At 33.3% G+C, this 16,871-nt stretch overlaps 1 protein-coding gene across 1 annotated transcript in view; it reads left to right on the top strand.

Moving 5' to 3' along the window:
* The window catches only part of LOC126883763 (uncharacterized), a 256,685-nt gene that overhangs the window by 187,842 nt on the left and 51,972 nt on the right, over positions 1-16,871 (top strand). The window contains exon 9 of the mRNA XM_050649427.1: positions 5,403-5,703. Coding sequence (XP_050505384.1) covers positions 5,403-5,703 — 301 coding nt within the window. The remainder of the gene's footprint in view (positions 1-5,402; positions 5,704-16,871) is intronic.

Genomic DNA, 16,871 nt, shown 5'->3' on the forward strand with positions numbered 1-16,871 from the left:
TGCGTTAAATAAATGCATACCGCTGACCAGTGCGGCAGTAGTTTTTTAAAACTAAACTCGATACTTGTTCAATCATTGTTTCTTGTTCATGTATTAAAACCGATTATAATAATTTTTCTTCTGACTTTTTGCGAGACGCGCATGTGCACTGTACGCACTTTTTAAGGAACTTTTTTAAAAATGCGGAGAACGCACTTGTGCGCTTTAATACAAATTTGTGTATTTAGTAAATTAAATGTAATATTTTTGATCCAAACTAAAATTTTATTTATAAAAGCAGAACTATAAAAATGTAAAATAAAAGTATACAAAATGTATTAAGGTTTTCGTAATGTCCTTATATATTGATACATGATATTCTTTGAAACAGTTGCCTAAGCAGAGGCCAGGTTTACCGGGACATTCTTGAAAATGATAAACAATATCTTTATGTATCTTATTTTTATTGCATGTCCTATATTTTTTTCTTCTAACAGTTCTATTCATGTCGAATCGGACAACTTTTCTATTTCGGAAAATTTTCGGGAGGGGGCGTTTCGTAAATATAGAGGTTTCTACACATTGGTGTGTCCGACAACTGTAGTACCCTTAAAAATTTGTGGGGTGCGGACAAATAATCCCCGGACAAATAATCCCGGACAAAAAATCCCCACAAATTATCCCTGGACAAAAAATCCCCGGAAAAAACTCCCCGGAAAAATAATCCCGCACAAAAATCCCCACAAATTTTTTTGGACAAAATATCCCCACAAAAAAGCCTGGACAAAAAATCCCGAAGAAATATTTGCTACCGAATATTTCTCTAAAAATTTTCCCGAAATTTTATCAAATTTTGAATTCCAATTTCATGCTGAAAACTTCAAATTTTACATGACAAAAGAGTGTGAGTTTTTTCAAAAATCGTGGAAAATATGGGGAATGACCTAAGGCCCCGTTTTCATGACAGGCGCTTAACGCGAGTTTTTATAACGCGCCATTACAACTACATACATTTTACTGAAGACCGTTCACATGCTAACGCGCGTTTTAGGTCATTTAGACGCGCGTTGGCATGTGAACGGTCTCAAGTAAAATGTATGTACAGTCGGAAAAATTAAAGAATACCCATGAACGAACATATAAAACGCGCTGTATTTTCCTGTCACCGTGTCACAAAGAAAATTGTCCAGTGCAAGTACATGTAACAATAATTATTACATGTACTTGCGCTGACCAATTTTTTGTGTGACACGGTGACAGGAAAATACAGCGTGTTTTATATGTTCGTTCATGGGTATTCTTTCATTTTTCCTACTGTAGTTATAATTGCGCGTTAAGCACCTGTTCTTATGAAAACGGGGTCTTAGCTCATTCCCCATATTTTCCACAATTTTTGAAAAACTCACACTTTTTTGTCATGCATACTTTAAAGTTTTGAGCATGGAATTGGAGTTCGAAATTTGTTAAAAGTTCAGTAAAACGTTTAGAGGACTATTCGACAGCAAATATTTCTTGGGATTTTTTGTCCGGGATTTTTTGTGGGGATATTTTGTCCAAATAAATTTGTGACGATTATGTGTCCGGGATTTTTTTGTGGGGATATTTTGTCCATGGATTATTTGTCCGGGGATTTTTTGTGCGGGGATTTTTTGTCCAGGGATAATTTGTGGGGATTTTTTGTGCGGGATTATTTGTACGGGGAATATTTGTCCTAGCTTCAAATTTGTGGGATGATATTACCAGTTAATTTTTAATATTTTTATCAAACAATCCTGCAAAAATCATCTGTGGCGGTATAAATTTGATGAATTTATGATGCGTGTGCCCCCCATATGGGGGCGCACTATGGAGTCACTAATGTCGATTTTTTTTGCAGGATTGCTTGATCAAATTACTTACAATTTACTGGTGATATATCCGAAAAATTTTTACGGTATCCAGTTGTCGGACGCACCACAGTTTAGAAACCTCTATACCATACCTAACTACGTGAGCCACTGAGCCGCGACGCCATATGTGAAGAGAAGTTGCCTTTAAGAAAATGCGGACAAAGTTTTCTTGATCTCCTGAAACTGTGTCATCTTTAAACGTATAAATATGCAAATCACCATATCCATTGGCCGCGCAAGTGCGTCGTAAGTACGCATTTTACAAAAAAATGGGAGGGTGCACATGTGCGCTTTACGCAGCGAAAGGGTTATTCAATTTTCTTTATGGTAATATAAACACTAATATGATTATTTATACGGGGTACCCAAAATATTCTTTTTTTTTTATGAATTAGTTGGCACTAAAAGAAGAGTGTATGGAATTTATTTAATTTAAAATATATTAGTACTCTCCTCAGTAGACAGAAAAAATGTTTATTTCACAAATAATAAACATTTCTTTTCAGCAATTAGTACATTTTTTAAAGGTAAAATATTGCAAAACCTCTAAATTTTAAAGAACCACTTGGATTGACATGAAATTTGGCATACACATAGCCAACAAGTGAAAGAAAAAAGTGATATTGTGCCGATGTGTGCTTTGCCCTAGGGGTTAGTTTCACCCCCTTTTGGGGGTGAAAAATGTATGATCGAAATAAGTCCGGAAATGGATAAAATGACTAATTCTAAGCAACTTTTGTTCTATAAAGTTTTTCATTAAGTTAATACTTTTCGAGTTATTTGCAAATGCATATGTTAATTTTTCTACAAAATAACCACATTTTCAGACGGTTTTTCGCAAACAAATCAAAAAGTAAGTATTTGGTCGAAAAAAAAATTCTTATCAAATATATAGCACGTAAAAAAGTGAAAACCGTGGTGTGTATATTAGGCCACTATACCTAGTAGTAGCAGAGTTATAGCTAATGAAAAATAGGTTCATATTCGTCAAATTCCAAATCAAATATTTTAACGTGCCATAACCAAAAAAAAGGAACCACTTTTTTGGGGAAACTCATTTTAGCTTTTTTAAAGTGTTTAAGAAATGCTTATTTTTATTTAAAAAAAAATTTAGCGTCATAAGTGAACAAGTTACGCTCAAAATTAAGTTGGTTCCTTTTTTTTTGGTAAGAAATCGGGAAAAGTACCCCCGAATTAACATTTCAAATGAACTTAATTGTTACCACTTCACAAGTTTTTTACTAGCGTATGTATTGATCATATGATCTGTAAGTTTCATCTGTTCAAAGTCCTTATTTTTGAAAGAGCTGTAGTTAAAAGGGCTTGAAAGAGTCACTTATCACGAGTGTAAGCAAATTTAGAAACACCGAATCTTAACCAATTTTTTTTACAGAAAAACAAAAAAAAAAACGAAATATTCAGAAAAGTAAAGCCGACTTATTTGTTGTTTAAGATTTTTGGTATCTCAACAATTTTTAAATTATTTTGAAAAAAAACGCATTTTTTCAAAATTAGAATTATTAAAAATTTTACTTTAAAACCATTTTTTTTTTCAAAAATAAGCACTTTGAATCAATGAAACTTACAGATCATATAAAAGCAACATAAGTAAAGTAATGTTGTTCTGAAGCTATTTTCTTGTGGCATTTTTATAATCAAGTATATTCAAATGGGAAATAAGCCACAATTTTACCTAAAAATGATTTTATTAACGTTTCGATGCCCAAGTCGGGTGTCGTTGTCAAAATACAAAATAATACTAAATAAACAAAAATGTTGTTGCTTAGTAAAAAATTCTTCTAATAATTTATTTAATCTGACTCATTTATATCGGCAATTCAGACACGTGTATACATTTTAAAGTAGACGACTTTAAAATGATATTGCCAATATTGATGAGTTGCGTTCCTGGGACGACTTTACTAAAAGATAGTTCATTCGATTACATGAAATCAATCCCAACTCTAACGCGAGAATTTCAGTACCACCGTTGCATTTGGTTGTCTTTTTAAAGACAGATCACATGCTATGATTTTTTGTGGCGGATATTCTTGAGTTGGGATTGATTTCATGTAATCGAATGAACTATCTTTTAGTAAAGTCGTCCCAGGAACGAAACTCATCAATATTGGCAATATCATTTTAAAGTCGTCTACTTTAAAATGTATAATACGTGTCTGAATTGCCGATATAAATGAGTCAGATTAAATAAATTATTAGAAGAATTTTTTACTAAGCAACAACATTTTTGTTTATTTAGTATTATTTTGTATTTTGACAACGACACCCGACTTGGGCGTCGAAACGTTAATAAAATCATTTTTAGGTAAAATTGTGTCTTATTTCCCATTTGAATATACTTGATTATAAGTAAAGTAACTTGTGAAGCGGTAACGATTAATTTCCGTTAATTGCTAATTGGGGGGTAATCTTCCTGACTTTTTTTGCCAAAAAAATGGACCAACTTTGTGTTGAGCGTAACTTGCTTACATTTGATGCTAGAAATTTTTTTTATAAAAACAGAAATAAAGATTTTCTTAAACACTTTAAAAAAGTTTTAATGTGTTTTCCCAAGAATGCTTCCTTATTTGGATATTTCACATTGAAATATTCTATTTTAAATTATTCGAATATGAACCTATTTTTGATTAGCTATAACTCTGCTTTTGCTACGTATAGAGACCTAATATATACACCGTTTTTTTCACTTTTTTGTAGGCTATAATTTTCTTAAAAATAGTTTTTTCGGCAAAATGCTTACGTTTTGAGTTATTTGCGAAAAACCGTCTAAAAACGTGGTTACTTTGTTGAAAAATGAACATTTTCACTTGCAAAGAACTCGAAAAGCATTTAGTTGGTGAAAAAACTCTATGGAACAAAAGTTGCTTAAAATTAGTCAGTTTATCCATTTCGGGACTTATCTTGGACTTATATTTTTTCACCCCGAGATGTGGTGAAACTCACCCCCAGAGCAAAAGCACACATCAACACCACATCACTTTTTTCTTTGACATGTTAGTTATGCGTATGCCAAATTTCATGTTAATCCAACCGGTTCTTTAAAATTTACAGCAAAAACCGTGAAAGAATGTACTAAATGTTCAAACGTCAAAGAGGCAGGTGGGTGACAGTTTTAACATTGAATTTAAGCGAAAAGCAATATTTTATTGTCAAATAAACAATGTTTGTTGTCAACAAACATGTCATGTTTACTAACAGAAATAAAGTGTATATTGAATTAAATAAATTATATACATTTTTCGCTTTCTCTCAATTTATTTAATAAAAAAAATGTATTTTTGGACACCCTGTATAAATACTTAATTTATAGTATATGCTACAGAACAGAGAATTTAATGTATGAAATATGTACAAAAGAATCATAATATAAAAATGAAAATAGACCTTTTTCCAGGTTTATTTCCAAAATCTTCCATTCACGAAAAAAATACCTTATTCCAACATTTACATGCTCACTGTATATTACTACTCTAAATTTCCTTCTTCCATATTTTACCTTTGTGACTATTTTAGAAGCTGAAGATCGAATAGGAGGAAGAGTATATTCTACTCAGTTCGGTGGAAGTATCGTCGATATAGGAGGACAGTGGGTTCATGGAGAGAAAGGAAATATTGTCTACGAAATGGTCAAAGACCTCGATCTTTTAAGCCCTTCTATCAATGACTACGAAGATAACACATTCTATCTTTCAAATGGTACCCAAATTGATAAAGAGCTTGGAGACCGCCTTTATGATATATACAATGAGGTACATGCAAGCGGAAAGACTGCTGAAGATATGCATCAACCCTATGGGGACTATTTTATACAAAGGTAGGATTCATTAATTTCAAAGGTAGTGATGTAAGAACAGAATATTCTCAAGAGAATATTCTTGGCCACAAAATTCTGGGCGAGAATTTTCTATATTTACAAAGACCGAAATAAAATTAAAAACTAGATATGGGTCTAATTATTGTAATTTAAAAAATAGTATATTGTTTTTGCCGATTCACCTAGTATATTTTTTGTATTCCAAACAGTATTACTCTTGAAGCCCAAATACCTACTTGCTTGACGCTCTGCTCATGAAATGCTTTTTCGCTTTGGCCGGCCGGGGAATCACGCGATTTTAGATAAAATCCCCGAACATCAAAATAGTCGGAGCTGGAAATCCCATGAACCACTACCTAGGGTGTTTACAGTGTCAATATTTATTGTTTTGGTGCTATATTAACGTACAAATAGTTATAATGCTGTTTATTTAAGCAGAGAAGAACAAGTTGAGGGAACTGAGTTTATAGATAATTTAGCAACTTTAAAATATGATGACTAGGCTGAAATAAGGGCAAATTTGGAACTTTATGGGTCTAGGGATTTTTTGGAAAACCATACGTTGTAAAATCAATTGAAAAACTAGACCCAATCATATAGTGGAAAGGTACAAGTTTCGGAACAAAATTAACTAAAATAGCAGTTGATATATGCCATAATACAGTGCAGCTACTGAAAGAAGTTTCAGTACTTATGGTTTTTTATTCACTCCTCTAAAATAAACCGGCTTACTGCTGAACGGGCTAGTAAGATTCCTCACAATTTAAAATTATTGTTAGACGTAGACCAATCCATGACTAAGCTGGCGACTCGTGAAAAACAAAATCCCACAACTTCTCATCAGTACATACATTGAAACGCAGAATGTAGATTACCCGGATGAGCTAATGATAGAAATAGATTCTGAATCTGAGGCCTCATCTCTTTCAGATTATATCACCACTTCCATTATTTGCTGTTAAGAAGAAAATTTCATTTTTTAATCAAATAAATTTTGTGTTTTCCGTTGTTTTCGTATTTTCTTTTATGTATACAAAGAACACTGTTGTTTCGTCTCATAATTTTGTATCTAATTTCATGATTTTTAATACCCTATTTCATCTTTAACAATGTCCTTAAAGACGTCATAGGGTTCAATCTCAGAAAATTTTCCATATCGAGAATATTCTCGAGAATAATTCTTGAGAACATTCTCCGATTTTTCATTCTCGAGAATTTTCCAACACTATCCAAAGGTTAGATTCATTCCTAAATAGTTTTAGCTATTTCTCATTTACACCCACTCAGCTGTTTACATTTTACTGATTATCAGTTAAAAAAGTAAAGTTCGTGTAACCTCCTGGCTAAGGCGCTAAGGTCTAATGTTAGGCCTTTCAAGTCGCCCAAGCGCCCCTTACATTGAAACGGTTTAAAAGAACGCAATTACTTTGCCTTATGCAGAAACCACAAATTGTAAAAATCATCAAAATTGATTTTTCGCATTTGTGCATAAAATTTTATTTTTGAACATGTTCCACCAAATTTTAAAAATAAACTTCATATTCGGATTCAGCAACCTCGAAAACATATAAAATGACCAAAAATGCCCTTCACCTATGTGGTCGCTTTTTCGAGATCTAAGCCTCAAATTAGGAGTGTGCCGTGCCGCTCGCCTATGATACTATAGGTAAATTGTCCGGTTAGGTTAGGGGGAGTGTTTGACCATATGGCTAAATCTGGATAACAATAATAGGTTTGAAAGAACGTCTCTATAAGACCATGCATTAAGTTGAACTACTCTGAATGAAAATTTTTGGAGAGACACTCCAGCATACGAAGTCACCTAGGTCCCGATAACATGAAAAAACCCGTAGTAGAGCTCAGTTATTTTGATACCTAAGGTAGCTGGCTTGAGTGAATTTCCCATTAGGGGAAGTAACAGCCGTATGGAATGGTTATATGGGTTCTGTGTGAAAGCTATAGGCAATTTCTCTTAGAGATGGTCACAAGCTCGAGCTTAGCCCGGCTCGGCTCGAGGTTCGGCTCGTTTGACTAGTCGAGCTTCGAGCTGAAGCCGATTTGTTTCTTGTGAGCCGAGCTTCGAGCCGAATCAAATTTTTTTCGAAACGAGCCGAGTTTTTCTTAACGAGCTGGTCAGTATTTTAGCTAATACTCTAATCTTTTTCTAATTCATTTATTTCTGCTACGACTGACACTTTTGTTTGAGAATAAGTAATTCAGACTACAAATATGTATTTTCAATATACAGGGTGTCCGTAAAATATGGAATAAATTCCATCCGAGCCCAGCTCAGCTCAGCTTGGAATATTTGACCCGAGCCGACACGAGCAACGAGCTCATCCTGCAGCTCGAATTTCAAGCCAAGCTTCTATCTCGAGATTTCGAGCCGAGCTCAAACTTGTCAAAAGGCCGAGCCGAGCTTTTGCAAAGCTTGAATTCGGCTCGGCTCGACCCGAGTCCATCCCTAATTTCTATGGCTTTCCGAGATTGAATACGCGTTATATACCACTCATCAGCGTTAAAAAGAAAATTAAAACCGTGAAATTTTCAGAATCAACACCGATTTTAATGAAAATTTGGATTTTAAACTCGGTTAACCCTCTTATTTAAAATGTAGCATATGCCGAATCGGGCTTCTGCCCTGGGGCTGAAAACAACCGCATCTAGGGGATGAAAATTTTTTCAATCAATATAACTATGGAAGTCGATAGACTGACCAATTTTCAGTAAATGCTGTTCTATAAAATTTTTTCACAATGTTGATACTTTCCAAGTTATTAGCGATTGAAACTATGCATCTTTCATTGAAAAATTTAACGTTGTATATAACCGTTTTTCATGAATAACTTAAAAAAATTTAATTCTATAGAAAAAATCTAAAAACAAAGTTGTAACTAATAAAAAAAAACAAAGAGAGTCGCTTCAGAAAGACTTCTGTAAACACAATAACGACTAAGTTATTGCTCTTTAAAGGATGGGTATTTTCGAAGAACCTCGGAATGGAGAACGTTCAATCTCAAATAAATCGAATGTGGTGCAATTTTTTGGGACATCTTAAGAGACACGTTTTAAAGTTTATTAAAATATTAAAAAACCTTTTACATGTGCTCTGATCAAAATTTTTTGCATAAGAACTTATGACGAAAATAAAGTCACTCCCTGCTTATTTTTTAAAATTTATCTAACAATTAAACCCTTGTCATTAAAATCCTAATAGAAATGAATAGCTTCACACTTGAAATTAATTTTATTTAGGTTAGTGTAGGAAACAAAGGTTGAACCTTGCAAAATGGATACAAGTCCGGTTTTATTTTTTTCTGAAATATTAAGGGGTGCTTATTATAGGACTAACTTTTTCTGAAAAAAATTCGCCCCAGAACCCCCTTTTCACCCCTTTAAAGGGAGTTATTTGTGGTTTTTGCGGAACGTAGCCCTTCCTGTACCTTTTACAAAAAATTTCTTTTACAGAAATATGAAGAGGACTATATTTTCTACAATTTATTTCCAGACAGCATCTGTCTATCGTCCACCGTTTAGCGGAGGTGGCGCCCCAAAGTTGACAAGTTTTTAAAAAAGATGTTTTTAAAAAATATATATTTTTCCCTAACTTTAACGGAAATTAAGAAGAAATCCTGCGGCAATAATTCAAGAATAATTGATTGATTTTTTGGTATAGGTTTCACTTAAGGGTCATTGCTCTTTTTTAATTACAGGGTGTTACATTAAAAAAAAACCCTTTTTATTCCATCTGAACCGTTTATGCTAGAGTAAAAAGAATTTCAGCGCTTACCCATGCACTCGTGCTACTTACAAATTTGTATAATGCACCCCCTTTTTCCCCGGAACCACCCCAATAAAAGAAGAATTAATAAATAAAGTGATTTTCTTGTAATCCTTCACACACAATGCCCTTTATTAATATGCTTCATATATAATTTTGTGCACGTTATTATTGCCCATGCATGGACACCAAAAGCGATTTACTTTTTGATCCATATGGGCATATGCTTCATCAATAGTGCTTTTCAAAAATATATATGGTTATTGCAACATCCCTGCGGAAACCACCCCTATCCTTGAAAATATACTGTAGAAACTACCCCTATCCCTTGGCGAGCATGTTTTTACGATTTTTTCATTACCTATGCATTATTTTTAAACAAAACTTATATAAGGTTAAAGACCACTATCTGCTCTAAAAATTAGGTCCTATTCATTTTTTTCGTATAAACAACCGTTACGGCACAGTGGCGCCGTAAACCTCATATATGCTTTGGCTGGCTGCAGTTTTTGTTTTTTTTTCGTCATCTGTTCGTTTTATTGATAAAGTACTTATGTAAAATAAAACAACACAGTATAACCTACAAATTATGACTTATGCACATTTTACAATCTTTGCGCCCCAAAGCCACAGTGGTGACCCATTTTGCGTATTTTCGCCACCTACACGCATTTTATTGCATTAATGCTACCTTAATAGCACACTATTTAGCCTTAGGTGGTCGCTAAGCAGTGGCGGATCCAGGGAGGGGTGATAAGGTGATCACCTCCCCCCTCTCAAACCAAGTGATATTATATTCAAAGGTTATAAAAATATTCATTTATTTTTATATAAATTTAGCCAACTGGCACCCCCCTCTTAACGCTACTGGATCCGCCACTGTCGCTAAAGCATAAAAAGTACGCCATTCTTATAAAATTAAAAATATAATATTATAAGAATTTCTACAAAAATAAATGAATAGTTTTAGAATCTTTAAATAATATTTAAATAATAATATTTATTATATTATAATATCGCTTGGTTTGAGAGGGCGGGCTGATTGCCCCTATCACCTCTCCCTGGACCCGCCACTGCTTAGCGACCACTTAAGGGTGAATATTGTGCTATTAAGGTAGCATTAATGCAATAAAATGCGTGTAGGTGGCGAAAATATGCAAAAAAATTGATTTTGGGCCACCACTGTGGCTTTGGGGCGCAAAGATTGTAAAATGTGCATAAGTCATAATTTGTAGGTTAAACTGTGTTGTTTTATTTTACATAAGTACTTTATCAATAAAACGAACAGATGACGAAAAAAAAAAAACAAAAACTGGAGCCCGCCAAAGCATATATGAGGTTTACGGCGCCACTGTGCCGTAACGGTTGCTTATACGAAAAAAATGAATAGGTCCTAATTTTTAGAGTAAATAGTGATCTTTAACCTTATATAAGTTTTGTTTAAAAACAATGCATAGGTAATGAGAAAATCGTAAAAACATCCTCGCCAAGGGATAGGGGTATTTTCTGCAGTATATTTTCAAGGATAGGGGTGGTTTCCGCAGGGATGTTGCAATAACCATATATATTTTTGAAAAGCACTATTGATGAAGCATATGCCCATATGGATCAAAAAGCAAAAAACAAAAAAATTCAACCCCATATTTTATTTAATTTTTTTTTTGGCTACAGGGGTTACAATAGGAAATCGCTTTTGGTGTCCATGCATGGGTAATACTAACGTGCACAAAATGATATACGAAGCATATTAATAAAGGGCATTGTGTGTGAAGGATTCCAAGAAAATCACTTTATTTATTAATTCTTCTTTTTTTGGGGTGGTTCCGGGGAAAAATAGGGGTGCATTATACAAATTTGTAAAAAACACCAGTACATGGGTAATCGCTGAAAGTCTTTTTAATCTAGCATAAACGGTTCAGATGTTATAAAAAGAGGTTTTTTAAAATGTAACACCTTGTAATTAAAAATAGGGCAATTACCCTTAAGTGAAACCTATACCAAAAAATCAGTCACTTATTTGTGAATAATTGCCGTAGGATTTCTTCTTAATTTTCGTTACAGTTAGGGAAAAATATATTTTTTAAGAACATCTTTTTTAAAAACTTGTCAAATTTAGGGCGCCATCCCTGCTAAACGGTGAATGATAGACATATGCTGTCGGGAATAAATCGTAGAAAATATAGTCGTCTTCATATTTTTATAAAAAAATTTTTTTTGTAAAAGGTACAGGAAGGGCTACGTTCCGCAAAAACCACAAATTACCCCCTTTAAAGGGGTGAAATGGGGGTTCCGGGGCGAAAATTCTTCAGAAAAAGTTAGTCTTATAATAAGCATCCCTTGATATAACAGAAAAAAACATAAAACCGGATTTGTGTCCATTTTGCAAGGTTCAACCTCTGTTTCCTACACTAGGTATAATTGATACGATCCATGTGATATGACCGGTTTGGAATGCTCAGTTTTGGAAAAAATGGTTGATTAGGTCGAAAATGACATTTTGTAATTAAAGTGCATTTTTCTTAAATAAATCAAAAGTATTCGTGATACAAAAACAAAAAAAATTTAAATTTTCAGTAAATCCTACAATTAATATTTGAAACATTTTTTCATATTATGAATACTTTTAGATTTATTTAAAAAAATGTCATTATCGATTTATTCAACTATTTTTCAGCAACCTCAAAAATCACATAAATAGTCTATTTGCATTAATTTAATACCGAAATCCCTCGGAACTCCAGAAGATGACGTACCTTAGCAGTGACACTGGGCACAAGGTGCTCCAGAGGTCAGTTGTGATGGCATTTTTGTGTTCAGCGACACCAAAAACCTCTCTAACACTCGAATCTCCAGATGACGCATTTTAGCAATAAACCTGGGCACCAGGTACTCCAAAGGTCGATTCTGATGGCGTAGTCGTGTTCATTGACCCCAAAAACCCCGAGTAACAAAATCCGGCCGTTAATATGCTTATTTTCACATGTTTATGCATTTTTGCATGCATTTATACAGTCCAAAATTAAATCCTCGTAATAAAAATCCTAATAGAAATTAATAGCTTCACACTTAAAATTAATTTTATTTAGGTATAATTGATAAGATACATGTGATATAACTGGTTTGGAATGCACAGTTTTAAAAAGAATAGTTGACTAAATTAAAAATGACATTTTTATAATTAAAAAAAAATGCATTTTATTAAATAAATCAAAAAGTATTCGTGATACAAAAACAAAAAAAATCTAAAATTACAATAAAAATATTTTTGAAATATTTTTTCATATTATGAATACTTTTAGGAAAAAGACTTGCAATCCGTAACTGCACACCGGGGTTGGTCCTGGTTGGGTCAGAGAGAGCAGCATATGTACCCCCTGATGAGAGACTAATAACTTTCGAAACCGGTAGAGGTGCTTGCTGCACTCTCCGATTGAACTAGACTATGATGCGGCTGTAGTTTCGTGTTGCAACGGAATTGGAAATGGTTATTCACTTTTTATTCAATACTTTTAGATTTATTTAAGAAAAATGCACTTTTTTTAATTATCCTTAAAAATGTCATTTCCGGTTAAGTCAACTATTTTTGTAACCTAAAAATTCCAAACCGGTCAAATCAAATGGATCGTATCAATTATACCTAAATTAAGTTAATTGTTAGTGGGAACCTATTAGAATTGAAATGACGAGGGTTTCATTGTTAGATACATTTAAAAAAAAGGAGGGATTGATTTTTTTTTCATCATAAGTCAGTTAATTCATATGTAAAAAACTTTTTTCAGAGCTCATTTGAATGGTTTTATATTGGAATTTAAAAGATGTCTCTTAAGATTTCCCAAAAAATTGCATCACATTCGAGTTATTTGAGATTGAAGGTTCTACATTTCGAGGTTCTTTGAAAATAACCATCCTGTAAGATACCAATAAGTCAGTCTTTATTGGGTTTACATAGGTGTTTTCGACGCAAGTTTTTTGTTTTTTTGTTAGCTACAATCTTGTTCCTAATGATTTTTTTATAAAATTACAATTTAAGTTTTTTATGAAAAACGGTTATAAAACATGAGTTTTTGAAAGAAAAATGCATAGTTTCAATCGTTAATAACTTGAAAAGTATCAACTATACAAAAAAATTTCTTCCATAGTTATTTTGATTGAAAAAATTTTCATCCCCTAGATGGGGTTGTTTTCAACACCAGGGCAAAAGCCCGCTTCGGTGTAGGGTAGATTTTGACTGAGGTTATAAATACTACCTAAATCAAAATTTTCCGTAGTAATTGCACAAGAGCTCTAAAATTATTGAATTTTTCCCGAGTGACACTTTGACAGTTTTAATTTCACGAGTCAAAGGCGAGTGAAATTATGTCAAAAGTGGCACGAGTGCAAAAATTCTATATTAATTTTAGAAATCGAGTGCAATTTGTTGCGATTATTTCATGAATAAAACTGTTCTTAACCAAAATTTTATTGTAATTTATTTATGTATGTAAGTGCAAATTAGTACAATAAAACACACAGTTGTTGTAAATATTTTACGGTTGAAAGTCATCACTTTTATAATTTTTAAAACATTAATTGTCATTAATGTCACTGAATGTATTTTTTCGTAGCAAAGAAGGGCATCTGACATAATATACTTGACGACGGGAAATTATCAAAAATTATTAATTTAATTTAGATTTCTGTAGCTTTCTATTGGTCAGAATCTCATATGAACGAAATAATCAAGGAAATCGACCTTGATTCTCAAAATTTCACGAGAAAATTGCTGTTGATTGGACTATTTGACAGTTTTAATTTTCAAAAACACCATTGGCTTGACGATTCGATCAGATCTTGCTTGAGATTATTTTTGTAAATATTAATTTATAAAAAATAATGCCTCCTTTTTAATTGATGTAATTTTATCTTGTGATGAACTACGTGTAAATAATTGTTTACTTTAAATTACATATTAATTTAATATTGGCAGTTATTTTTTATATAAACTGAAAATTCAAGTACGTGTGCTTGAATTTAGAGATTTAATTAATTTGACATATGTAATCCTAATTCTAACATTGACGACGTTTAATAATTGAAACGTTTTCACTTAATTTGTAGGTATTAACCGAGACCGAATATACCTTGTAACTGATAAAATTTTCTACATTGTTCTCTTTGGTTTCACCTTTTCCAACATCCAATTACCATAACTGCTTATTCACCAAATAGATTTTGACGTACCTGAAACAAAGAAATTAAAATTAGTTTGAGATAATTAATTTGTTGTATTATTTATTTACAGATAAATTATTGTTATTAGTTTTTAACTCTTGGATATCTGCTCAACAGCAGTGGGATTGCGAACACTCGATACGAATCGTCTCCGCCATGTTTTACCGTAGGGCGCTACGGTACAACATGGTGTTTGTTTTCACTTATTGTATTGTTTGTATTGTTTTCACTTATTTTGAAAAAATGTAAAAACTTTGAATAATCCACGTCCGTCTGTCCGTCTCTCTGTCTGTCTGTCCGTAAACACAACCCCTCCACCATTAGAGCAGGTAGAATGACAAATGAATTGTCAAATGAAAGCTTATAAGCCAGCGATGTTACTAAAGGTGAGAAATTTGACCTAGACTGTCTGTCCGTCTATTCATCCGACCTTAAATATAACTCCTCTGTCGTTATACCAGGTAGAATGATTAGTGGGGTGTCAAATGAAAGCTTATAATCCAAGGATGGTACTAAAGTTGAGAAATTTGAGCTAGACTGTCTGTCCATCTGCCCATCCGACCGCTAATATAACTCCTGTCATTATACCAGGTAGAGTGACAAATGAGGTGTCAAATGAAAGCTTATAATTCAAGGATGGTACTTAAGTTGAGAAATTTGACCTGCTGTCTCTCCGTCTGTCCATTCGACCGCGAATATAACTCCTCTGTCATTATGCCAGGTCTAATGACAATAAGGTGTCAAATGAAAGCTTATAATCCAAGGATGGTACTAGAGGTGAGACATTTGACCTAGGATGTCTGTCATTCTGTCCGTCCGACCGCGAATATAACTCCTCCGTCATTATAATAGGTAGAATGACAAATGAGGCGTAGAATGAAAGCTTATAATCCGAGGATGGTACTAAAGGTGAGCATTTGACCCAGGACTTCCGGTTTTAGAAATGCGACTAGAAGTACTCCTTTAAAGTCACCGGAATAGGACAAAAGTGATTATATTTTATTCGACGAGCCTTCGCACGACGATAACAAGTATACTTCCGGTTTTATGACTGTCTCTCCGTCTGTCCGTCCGTCCGCGAATACAACTCTAACAATTACTTGTTGCGTTAACAGCTTGTTTGAAATACAGTTTCAGTCAACTTACTCATAGACATAGACATAGAGTATTTTTACTTGTACACTTAATTTATTAAAATATCCGCATTAGTATTCTTTAATATAAAGCTTGATGTCTATTATATTATAGCATAACTATTTTGCTTTCATATAGATTGCCCACTCACACTCTAATATATTATTTTGATCATTCTATATTATTTTTTTAATCTTATATTAACTCATATTATTTATTTATTTCGCCTCTAGTAGGTATAACTTTTTCATTGGTAGACTTCGAAATAGGTTTGGATGATTTTGGCAATTTTTTGTGTCTCAATTTTACACATTTATACACGTCAATTTTATTATGGTATTGGTGCTACAGTGACGGTCCAAAAAAAAAGACGACTGTTAAATAATTCACATTATGTATTTATTTTACTGTTGCAATACTTAAATATATACGAAACTGGCTTAACAAATAGGATTAAATAACAGAGACGGGATGATTACAGGCATACCTATATGTGTTGACAAAATAACTCGGAAGACACTGGACGAGTCTCTACGGAGAAGCTGTGTCAAGATAATAAACAAGTAATGAACAAGTAGGTCCAACCAATGTATAGAAAATAAAACAGTGGAGGGTCATTTGCAACGTTACTGGGGGATACAGTGTCAGCACCAGTAGTCAGAGACTCTCTACATGGAACAGTTTAATCTCCTCTATAATAACTGATTATGGTCATGGATGGGCTAACTGCTAAATTTGATCTATCGTTTATTTTCCAGGAATGCGCTCTGTTTATTAATCAGTTATCGTGAGAGCAACAAAGGTTTTAAGCAGTTGCATTATAATACGGAGCAAAATTTTACATGCATGCGACATAAAGAGTTGTAGTTCTGTATTATTGCTGCAGCCTGTAGGTGATCCCCTTGTGCAATGCCAAATTGACTCACAACATTCCTTTGGCCACTAACCAGGATGCCAAATTATGTAAAATATTGTATGGTTTGTTTGAATATCTGATTTACCCATTGATTTAATTATTTTTGTCGTTATGCAGCCTATACTG

The sequence above is a fragment of the Diabrotica virgifera genome, chromosome 4 (assembly GCF_917563875.1).
Source record: "Diabrotica virgifera virgifera chromosome 4, PGI_DIABVI_V3a".
Classification (NCBI taxonomy): domain Eukaryota; kingdom Metazoa; phylum Arthropoda; class Insecta; order Coleoptera; family Chrysomelidae; genus Diabrotica; species Diabrotica virgifera.